At 44.0% G+C, this 27,074-nt stretch overlaps 2 protein-coding genes across 2 annotated transcripts in view; one reads left to right on the forward strand and one right to left on the reverse strand.

Moving 5' to 3' along the window:
- Window positions 1–8,366: 8,366 nt before the first annotated feature.
- On the forward strand, window positions 8,367–14,972 carry nkx1.2lb (NK1 transcription factor related 2-like,b; the record flags this gene model as incomplete). Its single annotated transcript, XM_083914844.1, has 3 exons — window positions 8,367–8,684; window positions 10,473–10,683; window positions 14,233–14,972. The coding sequence occupies 3 exons, from the start codon at window positions 8,367–8,369 to the stop codon at window positions 14,970–14,972; spliced, it is 1,269 nt and encodes a 422-aa protein (XP_083770970.1).
- An 8,690-nt stretch (window positions 14,973–23,662) lies between these two features.
- uvssa (UV-stimulated scaffold protein A) overlaps window positions 23,663–27,074 on the reverse strand; it is a gene marked incomplete at its 3' end in the record, with an annotated part of 55,188 nt that continues 51,776 nt past the window's right edge. The window contains exons 15-16 of the mRNA XM_083915743.1: window positions 24,099–24,273; window positions 23,663–23,756 (exon numbers count right to left, since the gene is read on the reverse strand). Coding sequence (XP_083771869.1) covers window positions 23,663–23,756; window positions 24,099–24,273 — 269 coding nt within the window. The remainder of the gene's footprint in view (window positions 23,757–24,098; window positions 24,274–27,074) is intronic.

Below are 27,074 nucleotides of genomic sequence, written 5' to 3' on the forward strand. Positions count from 1 at the left end.
TTACATAGACCCAACAATTCCCCCGTAGAGTACGGTGGCAACGAAAACCTTCCCTTTAACAGGCAGGAACGTCAGACAGACCCAGCTCTGTGGAGGTCCCTCTGTGTCTCTGCACCTATCTCTCTCTGTCCCTCTGCGCCTGTCTCTCTCCGTCCCTGTCTCCCTCTGTGTCTCTGTGCCTGTCTTTCTCTGTCCCCGTCTCCCTCTGTGTCTCTGCGCCTGTCTCTCTCGGTGCAGACAGATGTCCATCCTACATAGAGCTGGGTCTGTCTGACGTTCCTGCCTGTTAAAGGGAGTGTGCACCGGTTGGGGAGGAAGAAAAGGAGAGAGAAAGAAAGAAAAGACAGACAGATGGACACAGAGAGACACAGGCACAGAGACACAGAGGGAGACAGGGACAGAGAAAGACAGGCACAGAGACACCGAGGGAGACGGGCGCAGAGACACAGAGGGAGAAAGAGACACCGAGAGAGACAGAGAGAGAGACAGGCAAAGCAAAGGAGGGAGTCCCCTCAGCCAGCTGGTCCACAGGCTGAACTCCAACAGCACCGGGCACCAAGACCGCCCTCACACCATCCAGCCCCACCAAATTATAGCAACAGAAAAAGACAATTACATCGACTATTGGACATCCACAACCAAAACCCAGAGCAAACTTCAATGCTATTTGGCCCTAAACAGACAATACTCCATGGCAGATTATCTGAGCTCTGTAACTGAGCCCAGACTGAGGAAAACGTTGACCATGTACAGACTCAGCAACCACAGTCTGGCTTTAGAGAGCGGCAGACACAGACAGACCTGGCTATCCAGAGAGGAACTGCTGTGTCGCTTCTGTCCACACAGACAGGTGGAGACAGAGCAACACTTCCTGTTGTACTGCGACACATACACTGATCTCAGAACCCTGATATACACTAAAATCACAGGTTCAACCCCAGACTTCCCCAAACTATCCGACCAAGAAAAACTACAACATTTACTGGGAGAAAAAAGTGGCACTGCTGTAGATGCAGCGAGATATGTGAACGCCTGCCACAGGAGAAGAGACGACCTGCACAACAACACCTGACATGATTTCCTCCACATGAGTTGACCTGCACACTGATATGCTGCTTATTATTGTTATTGATATCATCATTATTATTATTATTGTTGTTGTTATTGTTATCATCATCATCATTATTATTATTATTGTTATTATTATTATCATCATCATTATTATTGTTACTTTTTTCCTGTAATTCTGTACGCTTTGGCAATATTGAGAACCACAGTCATGCCAATAAAGCTTGTTGAAATTGAAATTGACAGGCGCAGAGACACAGAGGGAGACGGGCACAGAGACAAAGGGGGAGACATGTGCAGAGACACAGAGGGAGACAGAGACACAGAGAGAGACAGGCGCAGAGACACAGACGGAGACACAGAGAGAGACAGGTGCAGAGACACAGGTGCAGAGACACAGAGGGAGACAGAGAGAGAGACAGGCGCAGAGACAAAGAGGGAGACAGAGAGACAGGCGCAGAGACACAGAGGGAGACAGGGGCAGAGAGAGAGACAGGCACAGAGACACAGACGGAGAGGGGGACAGAGAGAGACAGGCGCAGAGACACAGATGGGGACAGAGAGAGAGACAGGCGCAGAGACACAGAGGGAGACAGGCGCAGAATCACAGACGGGGACAGAGAGAGAGACAGGCGCAGAGACACAGACGGAGACGGAGACAGAGAGAGAGACAGGCACAGAGATAAAGATGGAGATGGAGACATAGAAAGACAGGCACAGAGACACAGAGGGAGACAGGGACAGAGAGAGAGACAGACACAGAGACACAGACAGAGACAGAGACAGAGAGAGAGACAGGCACCGAGACACAGAGGGATACAGGGACAGAGAGAGACAGGCGCAGAGACACAGACAGAGACAGGGACAGAGCGAGAGAGACAGACGCAGAGACACAGACGGGGCTAGAGAGACAGGTGCAGAGACACAGATGGGAACAGAGAGACAGGCGCAGAGACACAGACGCGGCTAGAGAGACAGGTGCAGAGACACAGACGGGGCTAGAGAGACAGGCGCAGAGACACAGACGGGGACAGAGAGACAGTCGCAGAGACACAGACGGGGACAGAGAGACAGGCGCAGAGACACAGACGCGACTAGAGAGACAGGTGCAGAGACACAGAGGGAGACAGGGACAGACACACAGACGGAGACAGGGACAGAGAGAGAGACAGGCTCAGAGACACAGGGACAGAGAGAGACAGGCGCAGAGACGCAGACAGAGACAGGGACAGAGAGAGAGATGGACGGGGACAGAGAGACAGGCGCAGAGACACAGACGGGGCTAGAGAGACAGGTGCAGAGACACAGACGGGGACAGAGAGACAGGCGCAGAGACACAGACGCGGCACAGAGAGAGAGACAGGCTCAGAGGCACAGACAGGCGCAGAGAGAAAGAGAGACAGGCATAGAGACACAGAGGGAGACAGGCGCAGAGAGAGAGAGACAGGCTCAGAGACACAGACGGGGACAGAGAGAGAGACAGGCGCAGAGACACAGATCGGAACAGACAGACAGAGAGAGAGACAGAGAGAGAGAGACAGGCACAGAGAGAGAGAGAGGCACAGAGACACAGACAGGGACAGAGAGAGAGATAGGCACAGAGACATAGAAGGGGACAGAGAGAGAGACAAGCGCAGAGACACAGACAGGCGCAGAGAGAGAGACAGGCAGACAGTAGAGTTTAATGATTCCAGATGAGCTGAGTGGTCTGCCTGACAACTGAAATGAACAGGAATCAATAGTGAGAGCGTCTGTCTGCAGCAGATAAGACACACACACACAATGTTGACTATTAAAGACGACAGCTTGAGATATTACACTATTAGTTATGCTATTTTTAATCAGCTATCATATTTAATTAATTCTTCAGGTCAGATCTTATCTGAGTGTCTAACTGTGGGCATGTGTGTGTGTGTGTGTGTGTGTGTGTGTGTGTGTGTGTGTGTGTGTGTGTGTGTGTGTGTGTGTGTGTGTGTGTGTGTGTGTGTGTGTGTGTGTGTGTGTGTGTGTGTGTGTGTGTGTGTGTGTGTGTGGTGGGGTCAAGTGTGTGTGAGTGGAGGATGGGGGGCTATTACTCCTGTAATGGGGAAGAGGAGGTGGGCTAATCTAAAATATAGAACCTTGAAAAGACACAAAAACAGGAGGGATGGATAAAAAAAAAGGATGGAGACAGAGATCTATGTTGAATAAGAATACAACAGCCTACACTGACACAGAGTTTGAAAGCCAGGGATTTGGGACAGATTTCAGTTTTGTTACTGGCACAAAAAAAAGTATTTTTTTTTAAGTCTAAATAGCATGTCCTGGTTTGGGGGATGTTTTCTGCAGCAGGAGTTGGGCCTCTTGTACAGCTCCATGGCAGGGTGAATGCAAATGTTTATGAGAACCTCCTTCACCAACATGCAATACCTTCACTGCAACTGTCTCCCAATCAGCTGCAACCTTCATACAAGACGATGTGTGCTGTGATTCAAGGTTCCCCCTGCTCATCAGGATCACACCGATGGCACAGCCATCAAGAACAATTCTGCTTTGGTCATCTTGCCAAAGGACACTTTGACATGCAGACTTAGGTCCCTATTTGATGGCCAATAATATCATTATCATTAGATATGCAAATATCTCAAATATTATAATAAAATCTATTAAAAAAAGTATAAGATTCTGCATGTATTAAAACATGCCCTGGTTCAGCTGGTTGCACAGTGGTTAGAGCAGTCACCCCATGTAAAGAGGTGGAAGGTCCTCGAGGCAGTGACCGCGGGTTTGACTCCCCTTTGCTGCATGTCTCCCCCCTCTCTCTCTCACCCCATTTCCTGTCCGTCCTTTAAAATAAAGGCTTGAAAAACTGCCAAACAATTATCTTAAAAGAAACAAAAACATGTCCGGTATATGTAGCAAATCTGTTTATTTTTTTCTAGTAACAGGAATGTGGAATAATGATTATAGGAAGAACTTGGCAGGAACAAAATAACAATAATAAGAGCGAGACTCCTTCACTTCATGCAAACTTGTGTGACATGTTTCTCAATGAAATATTGATCAGCTGTGCAATAATAATGTAAAGTGCATCATACACAATACATATGGGTGTGGATATGTGTAGAAAGCAAGCAGAGCCAGGCCAGAGCCGGGCCAGAACCAGGCCAGAGCCAAGCCAGAGCCAGGCCAGAGCCAGGCCAGAGCCAGGCCAGAGCCAGGCCAGAGAGATGAGCAGGTGAAGGTTGTGGGTGTGAGGAAAGCTGCGTATCATGGCCTCACTTGGAGCAGCCACCAGTGTGAGACCAGGCAGCTCCAGCTGCTAATTATAGTAATTATGATTCATTACTGCCTGAGATTAATTTAATAAAGAGGAGGCTGAGCAGAGCTCGTTAACCTTCATTAGAATAATTACAGACACAAGACACACACAAGCTCTCTCTCTCTCTCTCTCTCTCTCTCTCTCTCTCTCTCTCTCTCTCTCTCTCACACACACACACACACACACACACACACACACACACACACACACACACACACACACACACACACACACACACACACATGCTGACTGGGGAGATGGAGGGGCTTGGGTCTGTTCCCACAGCGTCTGCTGGCACACACTGTGGGAACCAAGACAGTGTGTGTGTGTGTGTGTGTGTGTGTGTGTGTGTGTGTGTGTGTGTGTGTGTGTGTGTGTGTGTGTGTGTGTGTGTGTGTGTGTGTGTGTGTGTGTGTGTGTGTGTGTGTGTGTTTGTGTGTGTGTAACAGTAATAAGATAAGGTAGAAATGGCTGCGATGAGATCCTCACTTTAAGTAAATGATTCATCATAGTGGCGATTTACTGCAGTCTTTTACACAGGTTACTCTGGGATACTGAAGCCTGCCTTTAGAGTTCTTTTGAATATTTGGGGTCTTTTCATTAATATCCTTTTTAATAGAATTTCTTTGTCATTATTATTACATTATTTGCAACATTTTGCGAATTATTAATTTTAGATTGTTAATAATCTCATATAATAATTACTGTATCTCTTACATTTCTGGAGACAACGTTCCAGTATCTATGACTTTTATCACCCAACTCTTCAGTACATTTCAGAGTGGACTCAGGGCCCAGTATGTGGTAAATGGTAGGTCTTTACATAGGCATGTCATGGTGCTCTCACAGATGTGGAACAGGGTTAAATGGATGTCTAAGCTTACACTAGTACATCTTTTATGCTATACATAGTTATGGCCTACATCTTTAATTTGACATGGTTACCTCTCAGTGATATCCAGAAGAGGCTGACTGACATGTGTGGACTTCATCTGCAGATACAATAATAATCATAATACTCCTAATAAATTCTCTTGTCGTACTCACGTGGGTGGTTTTCCCTAGCCCTGCTTCACTCTCCATTGTTCCTGTAGCAGTAAGTGTTGGCAGTGCTTTATAGTTTTTTATTCCACCATAGTTAAGATGCTAATATTTCCCAAGGTGAATAAGCTGCTGGGATATTTAATCTGGTTAATATATTGACTGTTTTAAAATAAAGCCATAAAGCCTCCAGGCGGAAGCAGGAAGTAGATCAGAAGGCCGCCATAATGGGTTTAGCTCTCTGATTGGCTAATCATGTCTCATTGTTTCAGTCATTATTTTGCTCAACTTTTAATTTCTTCCTCCTAAGGATCATTGAGCAAGGCAATTACATGGAGCTGACCTTGTGTGTTAGGGCCGGGGAGGAGGACAGGAAAGATGTCCCATCACCCCTCTTTCTTTTTTTTTATTTCTTCCACAACAATATAAAAAGTGTGGCGTCAGAGCCTCCATGACTACCCCCCCTCTCAAATAAGAGTCAACGGAATATTAAGTCCTTAGCATTAGAATAAACACGTAGTGTGTTAAATCAAAATCCAATTCTGTGGTCTATTATTTTCTGGCATAGTAATGACTGCCAAGGATTAGGAATCAATATTTCACTGCAGCAGGGACATTACGGGCTTTATTCAGGCCGTAATTGAGTTTTGAGGAGAGGCCCTACCCTGGAATCTGCATTAAAGATAAGGGCTCCTTTCATGTGGATGCAGGAGTAAAGCTGAGCCAGGCGACACTTTACACATCAGCGACACATCCATTACAGCGCACACCAGTTCACCTTGTGCCACAGTGGCCACTGTAACTCTGCTGCACACTTAGTTAACACGGTTAGACCTGAGAAGGGTCTGTCGAGCCACCTGTACGCATGGCTGCAGATCCTGGGGGACAAGTTCTGGAAAACATGAATTGTCCCATAAAAAGACTTGAACAAGTGTATTTTCAGACTTCACATTTTAGATTCTCATCTAAAAAGAAATGATTGAAATGGTGGAACAAATCATTTTGTTGGGTCAACTTGTGTTGTGTTTATTGTGCTCTTAAAACTGTGTTTTTTTTACCAGCATAACTGCAGTGTAAAAACATGATCAGTCAGTTTACACAACTTTGGGCCTTCATATTCTGATATTCATCAATATCAGTGAATCATGCATAAAGTAGTCCCATACACTGGAAGGAAACAGTTCAGTACATGATGATTTACTAATATAACAGTTGTGTAAAATGATGATTTACTAATATAACAGTTGTGTAAAATGATGATTTACTAATATAACAGTTGTGTAAAATGATGATTTACTAATATAACAGTTAAAATTATGATTTACTAATATAACAGTTCAGTAAAATGATGATTTACTAATATAACAGTTAAAATGATGATTTACTAATATAACAGTTCAGTAAAATTATGATTTACTAATATAACAGTTCAGTAAAATTATGATTTACTAATATAACAGTTCAGTAAATGATGATTTAGTAATATAACAGTTACAATGATGATTTAACTAATATAACAGTTCAGTAAAATGATGATTCACTAATATAACAGTTAAATAAAATGATGATTTACTAATATAACAGTTAAAATTATGATTTACTAATATTACAGTTCAGCAAAATCATGATTTACTAATATAACAGTTAAAATAATGATTTACTAATATAACAGTTAAAATGATGATTTACTAATATAACAGTTTAGTAAAATCATGATTTACTAATATAACAGTTTAGTAAAATCATGATTTACTAATATAACAGTTTAGTAAAATCATGATTTACTAATATGACAGTTAAAATCATGATTTACTAATATAACAGTTAAAATTATGATTTACTAATATAACAGTTAAAATTATGATTTACTAATATAACAGTTCAGTAAAATCATGATTTACTAATATAATAATATATAATATACAATATATAAATGATTCCCTGTGCAGTACTTTTTGAATTTTAAACACCTTCGCCTGTGAGCTTACAGAGCTTCACGTTTCACTTCCGTGTGCGTGTAAACATGTAAACATGTAAACACGTGCACATCTTAACCTACAGTAAATGTGTGTGTCTGTGAGCCTTTCAACTGACAAGAGCCGGCGCGCGCTTCCCGCTCTCTGCTTCTCCTCGCGCTCGGAAAGCGAACTGGCCCGGACCGCACCTCCGCTCGCGCGCAGCCTCGAGATAATAGACTATTAGTGGAAATGGGATTCATTTGTAGCCAATTACAACCCGTAGAGTTGAATAGGAATGCATAAATAAGGGAAGGAGACCGACACACACACACACACACACACACACACACACACACACACACACATAGGCGATGGTGGATCCTCGAGGGGCAAGCTAAAAGCCAAAAAAGGCGTTGAGAGCGGCACGAGCTGAAGAGGGATAGAGAAGAGAAGAGGGGGGGGGGCTTCGCTTAACTAATGGAGAGAGAGAGAGAGAGAGAGAGAGAGAGAGAGAGAGAGAGAGAGAGAGAGCTAGTTTGAACTATTAGAGAGCAGCGTCCGTCCCGCCTTCAACTCCTGCCAGGCTTCCAGAGCGCGCACCCACCGGTGACCAGACAGAGCGCGCGAGGCTGGAGGTCGGGACACCGAGCGCTGTTTATGTGTGTGTGTGTGTGTACACCGTGTGTGTGTGTGCCAACACGGGATAACGGCGCCGTACAAGACAGACAGACATTAGATCACCGGAGACGTCGCGTTGCCGCGGTGGAAGCAGAGGATGAAGGGGAAAGAGCCGGAGAGAAGAAGTTTGAGTTGAGCCCCTCTCACCGATGGGAAACTTCCAGAGCTGCCCTCCTTCCGGACGCTGACGGGACTCAGGAGCCGGCCCGTGTGTCTACTTTTCACATGAAGACAACACTCTGCTCTGACCCCGCTTCCTTTTGAACCGCCCGTGCGTTTTCATCCGGATTCTTAATATATGGGACAGGGAGAGTAAAGTGATGAACCGGGACAGAGCGGTACCGGGGCCCGGAGCGGACGGGGTCCAGACCGTGATAAGCCGGGACAGAGCCGTAGCAGGGCCCGTGGCGGACGCGGTCCAGCCCGTGTTGAGTCGGGACAGAGCCGTACCGGCGCCCGGCGGCGGGGACGGGGTCCAGACTGTGGTGGGCCCGGACAGCGGAGACATGCTGGACGGAGGCGCCGCGGGGGAGAAGCGGCTCTTCTCCAACGCGGTGGCGGGAGGCAGAGAAGCTCAGGCCGTGGAGAACCACTCGGAACCTCCGCCGACGAACCCGGTGTTAGCCCCGCCGCAGCAGGTACACAGAGATGCATGGGAGAAAAACTTTATGATTTTGTGTGTGGGGGGGGGGGGGTTTCAGCAGCAGACAGAGCCGAGCCCCACAGTAGAAACCAGGAGGGGATACATGGATCCAGAGTACAGTGTTCTGTAGACAGGGAGGCGCGGGAAGTAGCAGAAAAGTAGGAGAAGCGTGGATGAAAAGAAAAAAAGAGGGCGAGTGATGCTTGTGTGGTTTTAGGAGCTGAACTCGGGTCTCGTCGGCCTGCGTAGTCCCGGTGAGGCTGGAGGTCGGAGCAGGCACATGGGGCCTTAATTAAGATATAGCAGTAAAATTAACAGCCAATTTGCTGCGGTAATGTGATGGGAAACAATAAAAATAAAGTATATAGATACCATCGAATGATTTTCCATAAGCGCTCACGGGGAAAATGATTTGTCCCTATTGGTTGGGATCCATACAAACGGAATGAAAACATGCAATTCCACGATTTCAGAGGGATGTCGTTTGATCCGAAATGCAGCACATAAACAATATAATATTTCTATTTCCCTTAAATCGAATAATCATCAGAAAAACGAAAATTCCATAAAGTACTATAAGTTTAAAAAAAAAAAAAAAACTTAAATAAACCCCTCACACAGCCTAAATAGCCTTGGATGAAATGGCCTTGTCGTGGATGAGGTTTAGTTTCAGGTTTATTATGAACTGGTCCCTATCTTAAATAAAGGATTACTCCTCTTAATCACACCTCTGATCGTGCTAGTGTGTCATTCTTCTTATCATCAGATGTTAATAGGCCCCTGGGTGCTATACCCGAATGCTCCCTCGGATTATTTCAAGAGAGAATTATAATATTACTAATGTGGGATTATTCATGTGGACATGCTCCAGACTGGCCTCATTAATAAATGAATGATCCTAATCAGGATGTAGTGCAGGGGGAGCCTTTTATCTGCCCAGCACACTTGGCCACCTTTGGGGCTCCACATAAATCTTGAGGATATAAATCCAGCGGAGGCTACATATCTATATCAAAAAGGCCTAGTAAACACGGCGCACACATACACAGGGTCACACCGATTTAAGGGAAAGGGGTAGTGTGGATTTTATGGAAATCATAAATGAATGCTTTCATAAAACTCCCCAAAAAATGACGTGTGTTTGTTTTCCAGTTCTGTTCATCCAAAATTTATAAAATCAGGAGGTTTTTTTTGTCCAACTCTGTTTTTTTCTCCATTCAGCACTACAAAGCGAATTAAAAATGTGATTGATCGGTCCGCCTTGTATTATTGGATAGGAAATGTATTTGATCTGTGTTCCTGTTGGGTGATTGCTTTATGAATACAGTTCAGCCCGCTTTATTGGCTGTGTGCTGCTCACACGCAGTCTGTCTGCTTCACTGCTTTAACACGATTTACAGGTGTGGACACTAATGTAGCCTGCTGTTATTTCACCGACTATGGGATATTTATTGAAACTTTTATTATTTTGATTATTATTATTATAATAATAATAATTATTATTATTATTATTATTATTCGTATTACTATTGGGCTACTATCATTATTATTATTATTATTGTCATTGAAAATATTTTGTGGCAAGTGTTAAACATGAAAAACAATAGGTGTACACATTTATAAATGAATACATAGCTGGATTAAAAATGATTAAAAGCCCAGGAAGTGTACCGGAGCGCGTCCGCAGCTGGCGCGGTCAGAGGCGCGGGGTGGGCCGCAGGTCAGAGGGGAGCGGGAAGAACTACATGCTGTGAGGGAATAATTCCACTGCGTTCTTCACCAGGGCCCCACCGGGCACCGGACCACCTCTTTCTCCGTACTGGACATCCTGGACCCCAACAAGTTCACGAGCAACCGACGAACTCAGCAGCAGCAGCAGCACGGGAGCCGCCGAGGTGAGCGCGAGCTGAGCGCGTACGGAGCGGAGAACCGGGAGCGCGAGCCCAGCCTGGAGCCCAGCAAAGGCTGCTACGGCGCGGAGGAATACCAGAGCAGTAAGTCCGAGTTGGCTCTCTGATGTTCCGGGTCATGTTCTCCTTTTCCTTTGCTTTCTTTTCCCGCCCATCGGCCCTCCAGCGCGTGTCCCCGTCCACATGTCTTTGATCGGCAGCGCCAGCTGAATAAACTGATTCGAGTGTGTTTTTAAAAAGTGTTTTCGTTTCACTTCATTTGAACGTATGTTTGTGTCTTTACTGGATCATAGTGAGGCCCTATTCCACCTCCTTTTGACTCGAAACCTGTTCTCCAGAAGCCAAAGTTCAGAGGAAATGAACTCATGTGTGTCATTTACACTTGGTAGCTTTTGTTGAACAATTATTTTTAATTTAATACGTGCCCTATATCCAGTTTTCTGCGTGAGGGTTGAACGGAATAATTTGGTTGGTGACTTTTCTGCGTATTTTTCTGTAAAGTGTGATTTACTGTGTTGATTTCCGATTACAGTCTAAATCTGAACTATAAAGTGTCGGACGGAAGCCCGTGTTGAATATTCGGAATAATCTCGCGATGGTGGAACAAGCCGAACCACGGGGAATGCCTTAAAAAAGAAGCGTGGTGTCGTGTCCATAACTCAAATGGTGCTTTTGGAAAAGAACAGATTGTGTCAGGAAGACTGAAATATTCATCAGTGCTCTACTGAAGGAAAAAACAAAAACGCGTCTCCTTTATTGAAGCTCAGGTTAAAAAGAAAGAAAGAAAGAAAAAAGGCGCTAGGTAATTTGCCACGGTGCGTGCTTGCGTGCGTGCGTGCGATCGGTAATATTGATTGGTGAATATCTGTTTCGAACAGCAGTCAGTATTGTGTGTGTGTGTGTGTGTGTGTGTGTGTGTGTGTGTGTGTGTGTGTGTGTGTGTGTGTGTGTGTGTGTACATGCGTGCGTGCGTGTGTGTGTGAGTGAGCTCCGTCTCCTTATTTTGATATTATAGATTCAAGATTCAAGAAGCTTTATTTATCCCGAGGGAAATGATTGTGCAACAGTTTCAATACAAAGGTGGGAAAGGATCAGAGTGACAATAAGCATAAAAACATAAATCAAATCAAAACAAAGCTCACATAAAATAAATCCAACAATAACTAAATGTGACAGAGTGCAACAGACATTGTGGTTAAACGTGGGTTTATACAATATAAAACAATATGCAGAGTGCAGTTTAGCAGCATTATTGAAATGAGATAAGTACAAACTAAAGAAGTGTTAAGGAGCGATAGGTGTGAACAGTGTTAAAAGTGTAGCAGCATAAAACATATTGGACATGATAGGCCCGTGAAACTGTTGTTCCAGTGTTTTTTTCTCCTTTTCCATCCTTTAATCTTTGCATTTCTTTTTGTCTGACCTCTGGTAATTACAAAACACCTGCAGACATTAAGAAACAGAGGGTTTAAGGTTAACTTTCCAATGCAACACATTTGAGAAATGTTTAGATTCCCAAAGCAGAGATATATTTTTATAATAATAATAATATAATAATGTTTAGAATAATGTTTTAAGCATTTAAAAGGCTTACGCGTAGACTAGTCATCGCCACACCATTGTTTAAAATAAAGGTAAAATATCCTGTTTGATTGGATAATTAACCTACGCTATAAAGTACAAATAACTCCAGTCTCATTTTGATTCAAATGGAGTTTTCAGTCACACCACTATAGTGAAGACTGTAAACCTATGTTTGCTGATATTTAAAGCTGAATATTAAGGGCCTTATTGTGGATTTATTTCAAAGAAATTCATTTGGAGGATTTCTGTATGTGTTTTGCCAGGTGTATGGTGTCACCTGCATTCATAACTATTTTAATAACTAGAATTTCCATTAGCTTCTTACATGTAGGCCTATTCACAGCTTGTTTGAGCTCAACAGTAAACTCTGTTTTTATTTGATTATTTTTCAGTCCAAAGTAAAGTGTGATTCAAATACGCTTTTCATTTTTCCCACACCAAACACTGGGCTAACATTTGCAATCTAATAGCAGCCCCAGCTGTCATAAGAGCGTCTTTAAGCAAATCATTAGTATGGAGGCCACAGGCAGCCAAAAAGGCTAAATACATGTTTATAAAGCCGACTTCTTTTGTGTTTGGAAGTTTTATACCCTCTTATTTATATATCCGTTTATTATAATATACATGCTCACAATGGCTGTTCAGGGAAGATCAAGTGTATTTTCTACAGACAGAAACAGGCATTATTAAGTCACAAATATAATAAAGAATGCTTTTATCAAAACCTTTTTAACGTTGCACTTGGACTATGACTGCAATACCTTCCTGTTATATTTTTTTAGGATTTTATATGTATTTGTTCTTTGCAATAAACTCTGGCTAACATTTTAGACACGTGAGCAGGCAGGATGACCAACCGGGTACAGCGGGCAACTGCCCCGGGGCCCCAGACCCTCAGTGGCCCCCAAGTCCCTATGAGGCAATTTACATTTACAGTGATTGCCATTTGTTTGGTAATGTACCAAACGAAATACTAAGCTGAAAAGAGAATGGTGTTAAAACGTCACCTCCTTATTCTTGAATAGAGATATCAAAATAAGAGAAGAAAGACAGAGCGCAGCGGGGAAGTAGTGCTCCAGCTGACCTGGTGCAGTAAGAAGACACAGTGGGGGGAGCTAAGGAGAGTTCTTTTACATTCCTCCTCCTCCTAATTATATGAGTCAGCCGCCAACCGGACCATCCCCAAAGGTTCGACTGACAACAACTCATAGAGAATGATAAATTCACTGAGCACACTGACTAATGTGTGTGATTACTGCCTCTGGAACGCTTTTAAAAATTCAAATCAAAATTTAAATCTAATTAGACATAAAGGGAGCACAGGCCTCAGTGATTTAGATTGTTGTTCACATTTCCACACTGCCAATTCATTTAAACGATCATTTTGTTTGTATGTTTTCTAAACTGTATGATGTCTTGTTCACGTTCTTTCAATCAACCACATTCCGTAAGTTATTATTGTTATCTTTGTAGTACATAGTTGCCATATCTTGTACAGTAAATGACAAAGGTGCACTTTGGAAAGACTGGATAAGAAACTGAGCAACATTCACGCCTTGGGGCCCTGAAGGTCCCTGAAGGACCCTGAAGGTCCCTGAAGGTCTCTGAAGGTCCCTGGGTCACCATGGCCCTTCGATTTATTGCAAATGTATTTGGTAATAAATAACACTAAAGCACAATATAAAATGATAAAGGCCCTTGAAATAACTACAAACCTGGGGCAGGGTAATGCTCCAGTATCTTGGGCGTAAGTCAAAATCTATGGCTACCAAAAGGACAAACATGCTAGCCATATACACACACAAGCCATGCAACAAGTTCCACTTCAATATTTGTTTGTGTGACACAGATGTCATTTCAAGTTCGTTTAATACATTTCCTGAGGCCAACATATATTGGCCATTAGAGGAACTGCAGCCCAGCACACACACACACACACACACACACACACACACACAGATGTGATCTTATGTGATCTTCATGCAGTTAAAGTCGAATTTTGTATTGGCTGATAATTTGACCTCGTCTTTGTTGTGTGTGTATTTTCAGAGGAGGGCTTTGCATATAGGAGCCAAGATGAGGATGACTATCACGGAGCCGGGACCCCAGATTCAGAGGCTCCAGATGGGCCCTACAGCAGTGAGGAGAGCAGCTCAGCCCTGCCCAGTAATGGAGACAGAGATCTGGGCCAGCACAGCCACCAGGATCCCGGCAGAGACAGCAAGAGCCCCGGAGGAGGCCCCGCAGGCCAGATCACAGACGGCCAAACCAACGGGGGCCAAGGCTCGCAGGGCAAACCCAAGAGGAAGCGCTCTGGCTCGGACTCCAAGTCGGGGAAGCCCCGTAGAGCCCGGACTGCCTTCACCTACGAGCAGCTGGTGGCACTGGAGAACAAGTTCAAGTCCACGCGCTATCTGTCAGTGTGTGAGCGGCTCAACTTGGCCCTGTCACTCTCCCTCACTGAGACCCAGGTCAAGATCTGGTTTCAGAATCGTCGGACCAAGTGGAAGAAACAGAACCCCGGAGCCGACACCTCCGCCCCCACTGGCGCAGGAGGTGGAGGAGGTGCTGGAGCAGGGGTAGGAGGCCTGGGGAGCCTCAGTCCTCTCAGCCCATCCCCTCCGATCAGCGGGCACCTGGCCATGCACGCCGGCTACGCCAGCCACCATCACCCCCCCACTGGCAGCCTGGTCCAGCTGCCTTTCCTCACCGCCAGCCACGTCCTGTCCCCCTTCATGCTGGGGACACAGAGCTACGCTGCACCCGCCTTTTACAGCACACACCTGTAGACACACACACAGACGGGTGCAGACAGACAGATTCCTCCTCAGAAACACACCCTGAGCCCAGGGAGACTGGAACGTTTCAGCAGACAGACTGTCAGTATTCAGCTCTGCTCTCCTTTTTACTACCAACACCTGAAGGCTTTCATTTCAACGGATTATTTTGATAGAATGTGAATATCTACCAGAAACTGTACATACATTTATGTTTTAGCTCCCTATTCCGAATGCTGTTTTAAACTACGTAATAGATAAATAGTTGATTTCTTTGTTTTAAGAAAAGTCTGTATGAATATTGAATGTTTATTTATGACTTAAGGAATGGCTTGATCTATTGTCAGTACCGTGTAACTCCAGCTGTGATTGTTTTCATTTCTGTTATTTATTGAATTTGTTGACAGTTTCCATAAAATCCTTGGATGTACTGAATCCTCAGCTCAACATGATATCGTCCTTTGATATTAAAATAATGACAAACTCTGAAAACAAGCCAAGTGTACTCATTCTAATGGAACAGGACAACATGTGTCAGCAGGAAGGTCCTGGTTGGAACAGTCTGTGTTCCCACAGTCTGACAGCATGCAGGTGTAGCCCACCTCACACTCAGTGCCTTTCCATGCAGTTTACAAACCTGATTATATTCAGGTTAAGGGCATACTCCTGTTTCTCAAACACCATGTAAACACCGTACCCCTGGTAAAACCAGAGCTCTCTAACCCCGGGTAACAGCCCAAGAGAACTCCTTCAGTACCTGATTATTCCTGCATGTAAACAGCATTCCCAGGTTACTATCTGGTTTCTTTTCTGTGCATGCTCCGTGGGTTAGAACTCCCCCTCCCCACTCCACTGCAGTGGCTTTAGACCCAGAAATAGAATAAACCAGGAAGCAACGGCGCCGAAAACAACGTGAAAAAAACAACAATAGAGCGTTCCCTTTAAACTGAGGGAGGACTTCACCATGGCAACTAACATCAGGATCAAGAAGTCCTGTTTCTGTGGTAATCCTGTCCAAAAGTCAGACGCTTGTGATTTTGACAAAGGTGAAGCAGAAAAAAAGCAGTATTCAGTCCAGTTTTATGTAGCATAGCACCACCTACTGTGCTGTTACTCCGAAATTTTCCCATTCAACCCCGTCTCATGTAAACGAGGGGATCTTCATTAATCTGATTGTTCCCTTAACCCAGGAAAGACCATTTTCAGGGGACTTCTGTGCATGGAAACGTGTGCTGGGACATGCTCTAGTCCCCTGGAACTCTGAACAAGTCAGTGTCAAAATAAGAGTCCATGCCGGTGGCTTTATGCAGCTGTCCTTATAGGCTAGGGCTGGCCCTTGAAAGTCCAAGATTTCAACCATTAGGTGGGAGACCCAACATTCAACTGAGGTTCTTCATGTCCAGCAGTCAGAGGTGTTTTGCTTTTGTTTCGGGGGTTTTGTCAGTGTGCCCTGTGCTTCTGCAGAGTGAGTGCTCCTCGCTTTCACCCTGCTCTCCGTACAGGCAGCTGCAGACCCAGGGGGAGTCTGAGGGAGACGGAGGAGAGGCTCCAACATAACATTCTCCTCTGCATTCTGCCTGGAAGTGGTGAATTCACAGCTCACAGCAACTTAATACCATCAAGTGCCTGGCTTTTGATTGCCTTATAGTGTTGCACTCTTCCAGTCTGTTGTTTGAGTAGTTAGCACGCATTAGCTGAGATGGCACTGCAGCAGTGTTAATGCTAACCCATAGTAATAAGGTAGCTGTCTCAAAAACAGCCCTCCGCTGATACATGGTTGCACTCCTGCAACATTGTCTGACACATGATGGACAGTAAAAAAAGATCAAAATTGATAAACAGAACCAGCGATTTTGTCTTTTTCATCCCACACATGTTTCTCCCTTGTTAAAGCTGGTAACTACGTTACCCACAATGAAACTCGACAGCTCAGTCCCAGATTCAATGTGTTATACTAGTAGTGGCTAATATAGAGGCCTCAGAGGTCTAGGAAAACCTCTTCTAGCTAACTCCACACCTCCAGATTTGTTTCGTTTTCAAATGTGTAGTCTTCAGCCCGGCCGATGCTGACTCTGAATATTTTCTAATCAGGACTGTATGAGGGCTATGCTGATGACCAGGTACGATTATATATTAAGGGACAATGAGTCATGTCTGTTTTGTTGTAGACAGGCACCAATCCATGCTGATTTTATAGATCTACTCAGACCTGTGTTGCAGCAGAGAGTCCAGTTTCCTGATGCAGGCGGTACAAAAGGCTCATACCTGAAAACAAGCCCATATATAAACTAGGATCCTTATACTTCCTGCGCCTCCTTCAGACCTGCTCTTCACAGCAGCCACCCCTCAAATATGCTTTTCATATTTGGCTCCTGTGAGGAGCTCCAGGGAGTGGTTTAGGGTCCTCCTCCGTGATGGCAGGTCAGACAGTATACAAACAGGGCGCTCAGGTACGACCTTTTCATACTGACCTCTGCCACATAAACATTCACTTCCAAAACCTGGGAGGAGAAGTTCCAATGGGCCAATACGCTTGTGGCAGCTTAAGTGTACCACCACAATGATGGCTGACAAAAGGTTATTCTGTGTTTCTGAATACAGCATAAGAATGCACTGTCGCCCCATGAGAAGGAGATTGGGTGTGGCTGGATCAGGGTCAGAAATATCAGAGCACACATATCCAAGGGGCTTTGCATGTGCAATTCCTCCACTTTTGTAAGAACGGCACCGTTGGACCAAGTTGGGTTCAAGCGTAATGCAATTCTCTCTCTCTGCCAATGAAGTTTGTGCCTTCACCTCAGATCACCTCATTAGGGCAGCCTCGACAGCTCACAAGACGGGAGAATACCATAAAGAAACTGACGGAGCATCATCATTTATCTATTTATTTCAAAGGCACAGTGTACAGTTTCAAACATGTATATATATATATATACATATATATATATATATATATATATATATATATATATCACCACTGGATGCATTGAGTAGGTCTGCTTAGCCAAGATGGGTAGATGTAAAGGCTTGTTTGACTTGTTTGATTTTTTTCAAGGGGTTAGATGAGATGTAGACTGTCCCAAGCCCAAGGTAAGATGCAGTTGTGGACAGTAGCATTGTCCTTTGGGAGCCACCATTGTGGCTTATGTCAAAAGGTATTTACCTCTGTAGCTTAAGAGCACTTCAAAAACTTTAAGGAGGACTTTTTAATATAGCTACTGGTGCAGACATTCCCCTGGTTTGCTACATGCTAAGGTTCCAGGGTGTTTTCCATTACATTTGGGACAGGGTTTCTTGAGGTCGCAGTACGGTGCGAGGTTATTGGTACAAATCCAATTTAATATCTTCGGAGGGCAGCTGGCAGAATTCTGGCCATACACTTAGGTGGTGGTCTTTGGTACCACAGTATGGTTTCTGGTTACTGCATGTAGATTGTGAGATGGGAGGGCTCATATCCTTCAGAGCAGAAGGTGTCCATGCAATATTGTAGCTGTGGGATAGTAGACAAGGGAAGTTTACTTATATATCACAAATCATTTAAGAGAATGAAAAATAAAGATGACTCAAAATTAAAAGAATAAGACAGGTGTATAGTATAGCAGCGTTTGGTTGATGGTCTCCTCTCCCTTGCATATTGAATTCATTGCTTCCATTGGTTATTACCAACTTGTCATGTAACCATCTGGCGCTTCACTTAGGTGTGTTGGCGCAGGGAGAAACCTAAAACATGCAGGGCAGCGGCCCTCCAGGAGCAGGGGTTGGAGATGACTGCTTTAGAGTCTCCAGCAAAGAGGAATGGAAGAAAATGCGTGGACGCACTATATGTGCCCTTTTTTTCTAGGTCTTTTCTGAGTCTAAGTGGTGGAGGGAGGGCTGCACAGCTTGGAGCAGGTGGAGATTGAAGGCCATGTTGGGAATGTGTGGCCTGGGACTTGTGTTGCTTCAAGCAGTAGCAAAGTTCCTCCACTGAAGAAAGACTGACCAACTGAGCCAGAAGGGCCATGGGCATGAGGAGGATAGTAATGGTGAGCCATGCTGTCCAGTCAGTGAGCTAAAGCTTCCATTAAAGCTTCAAGCTAAGTCATCATATGACAGATCTAATCAATATCATTTTGCATATTTACAAACTCTCAAGGTTCTCGGATGGCTATCTGTGTGTTGGATAGTTGGCGCTGCCATAGAGCCTTATCTGTGGAGCTGCATGGGGTGGACCAGTTGGGGATGTCCCGTATATCTATAGCCAATGTATCATGTTTTAAAGTCTCCAAATGAAAGGGGGCTTGGGATTGTCTACTTGATCTCCTAGGGGCGAGAATATTGAAGAATATATATTTCCTAATATTTGCTAATCAGGACTGAACTAGGGGTTTGCTGATCACCAGGTAGACTATGGATGTGTGATCAGACACAATGAAGAGTCCTCTTCAATTGTGGTTTATTTTTGACATAGACGGGGGCAGTACAGGGGAGGCTGGAACCAATCTGAATTTATAAATTTCCACTCGGACAAGCACAGGATTCTGATGCAGGTAGTGCAGAAGGCTCATACACTGTCTGAATCCAAATGTCCACCCTCCAGACTTGCGGACTGAGCCCTTGCAGACTTCATTTGTGCATACTGTGATGTGTTTACTGTTATCATGTCAGGTCTGTGAGGGTCAGAGAATGCAACGATGCTGATAGACAGGCCTCAAGTCTTTTTCACTTGTTGCTAGGGAAACATTCAAGTGACAACAATATGTGTACACTCATGTACATACAGTGATGGCTGCAGCACTTGACTATACATCTAAATATTTCGGTACCATGATGTGGCTGAATATTATTTCTGCCCTACATGATTTAAGTAACATTACAATACAGTAATTGTTTCACACATTAATAATTAGTCTGTCACGTCTATATTGCATTGGATTGTGGGTAATTCAATCAGTGAAGTCTAGTGATGTCTGCACCCCAAACAGACTCTCTGGAAGTCTGTAGAAAGTCTACTTGAGACCTCCCGGGATTGGGTGAATTGGATTGGATTTGGACAACCCTAGGCACACAGACTTCCCGGGAACACGGACGTAAAGTCCGCGAGTCTGGAAAAGTCCAAACACAGCCTCCGATCAAACCTGGCTCCTCCTACTTCCTGCTTTCAGACAACTCTTACTCCAAACCTGCTCTTCACAACAAAAGGCAATGTACTACATCTTTAACATATACAGTAGAACAGTGGTGGCTGCTGGTCTTTTCAAGGAGGGGAAGCTCATTTTTCCGGCCTACATCACAAATGTGTTTGTTTATTTATATGTAAATTCTACCATTCGTTACTTTTCGAGAAAATGATCTGTGACCTTGTCGTACCAACTAGGCGTCTTTTCCAGGGACTTGACCAGTGTCCTCTAAATGGCCAGCAGAGCTAGGCTGCCTAAACAGCCTTGGCACAGCTGGAGCTGCTGCCCCAGGCTACTGTGAAGTATGACCGCCTGTGAGTGTGAGTGATCATGACGGGGGGAGAAGCTCTGCAGCTGCTGCTGCTCGTTGGGAAAAGAAACCGCAGACTGACAGAACAGAGTCTCCAAACACAACACTAGTCGTTTTTAACAAAGACAAAGTCTCTGGGGATCGGTAAAGTCTCCGGATCAGTTCAGAACAACGGAATGAAAAACTTGGAAAATGCTCCGCTGGATGTTTATTCTTCAAGATCGCTGATTCGCTCATTTAGCTGTCAATCAAAAAAGGATTTCGCCTCAGAAAGCTCATCCAATCATCATGCCCGTCTGTCCGTCGTCCCCAGAGCTGCTAAGCGTCCGATGGGCGGGACAAAGCCCAGCATTTATCCAATGAGCATCTAGTTTGGCTGCAGTGGAACAACCCGCTCTACGCTTCCCCATTGAAGTCAGTAGAAGCTGAGCGTCCGACTGTGTAAAGTGCTGTGGAGCTGTGGGGATGAATGAGAAGGAAGTTGCTCTGGTTACCTGTGATAAGTAGCTGATTCTGAACTAAAGATGAAGGCTTTCTAGCTCGTATTTAGTCAAGGAAATGTACAAACAGCAGTACATATTTCACCACTTTCTTTTTATTTGCTGACATTTTAGGGGAAGCTGAGCTTCCACTGCAGTCTGAGAGCAATCGCCACTGCAGTAGAACAACATCTGTAAGCAGACTTTAAAAATGTACTTGGTAAGATTGCGATCCCTTGTTTCGAGCAGTTTCTCTGGCAGTAAGATGTAACTGCAGGTGAGCCTGAGCTTTCAGAGCCTCCATCTTGGTCGCTATATGAGTTGACTGTGATGTGGTGGTGAGCACTGTCGCCTCACAGCAAGAGGGTTCCTGGTCGGTTTTCTCCGGGTTCTCCGGTTTCCTCCCACAGTCCAAAGACATGCAGGTGTTAGGTTCATTTAAGACTCTAAATTTCCCGTAGGTGTGAATGTGAGTGTGAATGGCTGTCTGTCTCTGTTTGTCTCTATGTGCCCTGTGATAGACTGGCGTCCTGTCCAGGGTGGACCACGCCTCACGCCCAATGTCAGCTGGGATCAGCTCCAGCCTGAAATAATTAATAATATTTGTTGCATTATGGGAAATGTAGGTCCGCATTTTAGGAAACTGATCCAAAACTAGAGCTAACTTCAGGATATCTCAATCGCTCTCTTTTTTCAAATGTGTCTCTAGTGAAAGTAACTTTGTGTAAATGCCATACCAAACAGTTTGAATTTTCCTTTTAAGGGGAATTTCTGTATTTTTCAACCTGGACCCTATTTCCCCATGTATTCAGGTGTAAGTGACAAAGCAACAACCTTTTAAAAATGTGTCCAGTATTAAGTGATCACTGCAGCCTGGGCACTGTGAACTGAGCTGCAAAGTAACCAAACAGAACATCAACCGTCAATGTAGGTTCACTAAGTGCAGCTTTGTTCTATCGAAACTTTTTTAAATAAGAACAAAAATTGCTGCGCATTTCCAAATTGTGCCAACAATGTGTTGAGCTCCACATTCAATACCGTATCTGAAGTGGTAGCATTTATGTTTTTATTTTCATAGTGTCCATATTTATTTGTAGATATTGTCTCTCCAACCCAATCATTTTACAGTAATCAGATTACACACTGACAGCTAACAGAACATCAGTTATATTCCAACTTCAAATCCTAAATATTCTAATGATCCTGTTTTGACTGAATCAGTTTTTTTAACATAAAAATAATAAATAATGGAATTCATTCCTCAATTATTTTTAAGTTACTTCCTGTCCAATCTTTCTCCCAGTCAACATGGTGCTGCAGGTCTGTGTGCTGAATGAACCGTATCCTTTGATCACACGTCTTTAGATGATACTAGCTGATGCTGGAGTCAATCGTGTTAAATCCCTCAGAAGAGTTCGTTAAAGAATGACACGTGCGAATGTGCGAAAAATTCAAAATGGCCGACTTCCTGCTGACTTTAGCATATCGCTCCAAGAGGCTTTTTTGTACGTCTGGATGAGTTCTATATGCCTACCTGTTCTCAGAATTTGATGTCAATCCAGGGGCAGGCGCTGGAATTTAGTGTTTGCCAATAGGGGGTGCTATGAGTGAGTCAATATTGAGATGTACGGTAGGTGTGTTCAGGCTGGGACTCTGGGCATGTATGAGAAATTTGGTGAAAAATGAACAATGTTTGGTATTGTTACAACAACTTTGTCTTTTTAGCGATAGGGCCGACTTTGGCGACAAACCACGCCCTCATGAAACTCATGAAGTGGAGAAAGAAGAAAGACACAAATGCAGCAGGCTGAGGAAAGAGATTTAAAGTTTACTGGTAAATCAAACAGCTTTAATCCTCAAAAAACACAAAACTAATACCAACAACAAATTCAACTAGAAAAAAGTAGAAAAACAAGAGTAAAAATCAGTCAGTTATACATAATAAAAACTTGATTTGGCTAATATATTAAAGTTGTACTTTTCATCTAATTAATTGTCTGTTAAGTTCCTGTCTATCACAGAGTGAGTTCAAAAAATGGTGATTGATCACATGACCCACTATTGAAATCACTTGTTGCCTTTTTGCTGAGTATTCTAATATCTGTGTGTCTGTGGAGAAATTCCCTCTCTAGATGGAAATAAGTCTCCATGTTAGTGACTCTGCTGACAGAGGTCAGTCTGTTGGCCCAGATCATCACCAACAGTTATGCTGCGTTCACTTGTAATCGGAAACTGTGAACTTCCTTCTGAGTCAGGCTTGTAGTAAGAGCAAAAGTGAACATGTGTGTGTGTGTGTGGATTTAAGAGGGGAACATTTAGGGGACAGACCAGAAGTAGAGGGGTGAATGTGTTTCAATAAAGTTTAAAAAAGAGAAAGAATTTGTAGTAAAAAATAATAGTGACCGTGAACGTGAAAAGATGGAGGCTCTGAAAGAACAGACTCACCTGAAGTTACATCTTACTGCCACAGAGGCCGCTGGAAACATGGTGTCTCAATCTTATGGAGTACAACTTTAAGCTGAACAATTGAAACTTTTATAAATGAGACAAAGAAGGCTCTACATTTGCGGTCAGAAGATCCTTCAAGAATATGCATGTACGTGTCCTTCTCCTTAAAAGGTTATCCAACAGCAGTGAAATCATGTTCATGTGTTCTAACAATTCCTAACACATTCTTATACTGTTTTGGAACACAAATAAATTAAAACTTTTCTTTTAAGAAGTCCTTTGAAGGCATATTTAGTTGGCTGCAGGTCAGTTGAGGGCGTAGTTGAACTGGTTGGAGAACTTGTCATGTTTTCTTCTGTCAGCTTTACTCATAACCTCAGCCACTCTACGCATGGCGCTCCTGGAAAGAAAGACAGAGCAGAGGAGAGGAGGACAGGAAACGAGAGGATGGAGATGAGAGAGGCTCCAGAAAGAAATCTGATAAAACACACAAAAACCTCCGCTGAGGACACATGGCACATGCATGCTTAGGGATCGTGAATAAAGCTCCAGACTTCTTTGGTTCATAAACTATGCCTACTTCTGACCTCTTCCAGCTTAGCATACAGCAGGCCCTGCCCTCCCAAGTGTTAATATAACGTATTGCATACTGAGACGCAGGTTTATAGATCCTCAGCAGTAAGTGAGAGCGTGTCAGAGCTTTCAGAGAACACTGTTTCTGCAGGGACAGGAAGGGACGTACTTGTTGAGGACTTTTTTCTCCAGCCTGGAGCGGGACGTGTTGGCGCTCTGCTTCAGATCGCTGAGGTTGGGGTATTTCTTCTTCTTCCCTTTCCCTTTTTTACCCACCCGGTCTGAACCCAGGTTCTCTCCTGTTGCTGCCTCGATGTCTCGCATCAGCTCTGCATCCCGCCAGTCTACAACAGAAAGAAAACAAAGATTTGAACGGTGGAGTTAGAAGAACGTGCAGACCAGATTTCATGTTTGGCTCTTGGTAAATGGTGCTGTCCAAATGAAGCTTCATGAAATGTTGTCATTATGAGTCCACTAGATGGAGCTCTCTGTTCAACGCAGGGTTGGAAACACACTGAATCATTATTCTTTGAGCCCTTTTCTTTAAACCCAGAGCTCCATCTAGTGGACTCAACAAATACAACAAATGCTTCATGAAGCTTCATTTGGACATCACTGGTTAATTCAATTCAATTTTCAATTCAATTTTATTTATACTGCCAAATCATAACAAAAGTTATCTTAGGACACTTTACAGAGTAGGCATAGACCACACTCTATGACTTATTTATGATTTACATGGACCCAACAATTCCCCTGTAGAGTACGGTGGCAACGAAAACCTTCCCTATAACTAAATGGCACTATATAACATAAAATGTTAGGGAGCTTGTCACATTTCTGTCTAAAGCCTCTTTTACACAGAGATTGGACAATAGTGCCATGAAATGGGTATATCTCCCGCCTCTTCGTTTTTCTCCCTCTCTTTCTTTTTTATCTAAATTCTTATGGGGAAAATGTGTTTGAATTGAGGCTGTTCACTGAGCTGTAAAATTGTCATGCAGTGCAGCGCTCGGGGAGCAACTCCAGTTCTGTTGCCAGTGCCTTGGTCACCGGCTCTGATAGGAGTGCTAAGCTAATATACATGTGTTTGGGGCTGGGGGAAAACTGTAGCACCTAAAGAAATCCATGTGAACATGGGCAGAACATGCTCCACACTAAAAGGCCCTGCCCAGACCGGGAATCCCCAGTCTGTGCTGGCATTCCAGAAGCAAAAGAGACGTGATGTGTACCTCAGCACCGTCTGCGTCTGCGTGCATGTCAGATGCTGCTCTTACAGTTATATAGACCAAAGAAGGCTCTACATGTCATGTTAGAACTTCCACTGCTGGTTTAATGGTGGAACAACTCTGTCCCCCCATTCTGTGTTTTAATACAGAACAGGGAGGCAAAATAATGGTGCAACATTCCCGCCTTGAACAGTCTGTGTGAAAGGGGCTTAAGAGTCGCTGCCTACCTTTATTTTAACTGGTCCAACATGTCGACTAATTGTTTTGAGTAATATTTTAAAGTTGAAGATACCTTGTTTCTTTGCTGGTAAGATGTGATTTATGAAACATTCGTATCGGACCAATCTCAGTGTACGAATGAGCGGGCCTTGATAAATGCGGCGGCTGAATTCGATCGTCATTAACATGTTACACCCTTAAATATTCCTGGTTCGGAGGCCTCGCCCACTGAGGTCAAACATGGAGAGAAGAAACACTTGTAAGAAAAGAAACTTTTCCGACACACAGATCTGCATCCTGACATCCGAGATGGAGCAAAATAAAGCTGAGCTTTTTGGCAGTCTTGAGAGTGGAATAAAAGGGGCCCATAAAAACACTGTATGGAAAAGAATAATGGAGGCAGTCAATCCGAAGCAGCGCTCCACTGTGACCCGTTTGCCTGTGTGCGCACTGTTGAACCGGCACTCTTGCTCTGTAGCGGGGTTTGCCAGCGGGGTTATTAGGTATTCTGTTAGAAGTTACCTTTGTAACCTAGAAGAACCATACCAAGATGTTAATCATCTGATACCTTGTTTGATTTAATGCAATTTATCGAGGGTAGCCACTTACCGAGGAGATGACTTTGGCTCTGCAGTGCGCATTATTGCAGCCGCGCGCCCACACATTCATTCATTCACTCATCTTCAACCGCTTGTCCCTGTCGGGGTCGCGGGGGGCTGGAGCCGAGCTATTTTGAAATATAAAAGAATCGTGTGTGTCCCCCCCTGGCCAGCACGTTTAAAAGCGATAGCTTGGCATCACAATCACCTGTACATTTATCGAGTGGTAGTTTTTGCGATTGATGAATGCGTAATCATTCATGGATGGTGCCTTCAGACGCACATGAGTACAATCAATTGCTCCAACCACAATTTTTTATTTTTTTTATTTGTTTTAAGAATCCGTTTTGATCTGTATTTAATATGTGACTGCTAATGCTTAATGACAGCTGAGGTTTGTTGTTGTTTTGCTTTTTTGCGCACACACACACACACACACACACACACACACACACACACACACACACACACACACACACACACACACACACACACACACACACACACACACACACACACACACACACACACACACACACACACACACACACACACACACACACACACACAGCGGGGTCACAGCCTGTCAGTCAACAAACACTTTTACAGCGCCCAGAATTTTTAAGGTGGAGTGTTTTCTTTCATGTTTCCTGTTACATAAGTAGATGTTGTGAATCATACAGTCCACCTTTAATCAAACTTCAACTATTCTGTATTTCTCATTTTGAGAAAGAGCGGTGCTCTGCTGTATCACTGATCACCGGTGATCCAAACCCATTCAGAGTGATACGTCACCTCCAGAGTCTCCTAAATCCCTCTGGGGCCTTTTTGTCTAATGGAAACACGGAGAGTGAACGACCATTTGAGAGGGCGTGGACTGAAACTTTCAGAGTGGACACATTTTACCCTGATGGAAACACACCTACTGATACATTTTTCACCATCTTCTAACATTTTTAGACCAAATAACTAATTGATTAATTAAGAAAATTATCAACAGATTGATTGATAATGAAAACAATGGTTAGCTGCAAAGATGCTTTGCTTGGTTGCAGTCACAGAGCAGCTCTGTCACTTTACATGTTATGAATGTAATGA

This window comes from Echiichthys vipera, assembly GCF_963691815.1.
Source record: "Echiichthys vipera genome assembly, chromosome: 6".
Classification (NCBI taxonomy): Eukaryota; Metazoa; Chordata; class Actinopteri; order Perciformes; family Trachinidae; genus Echiichthys; species Echiichthys vipera.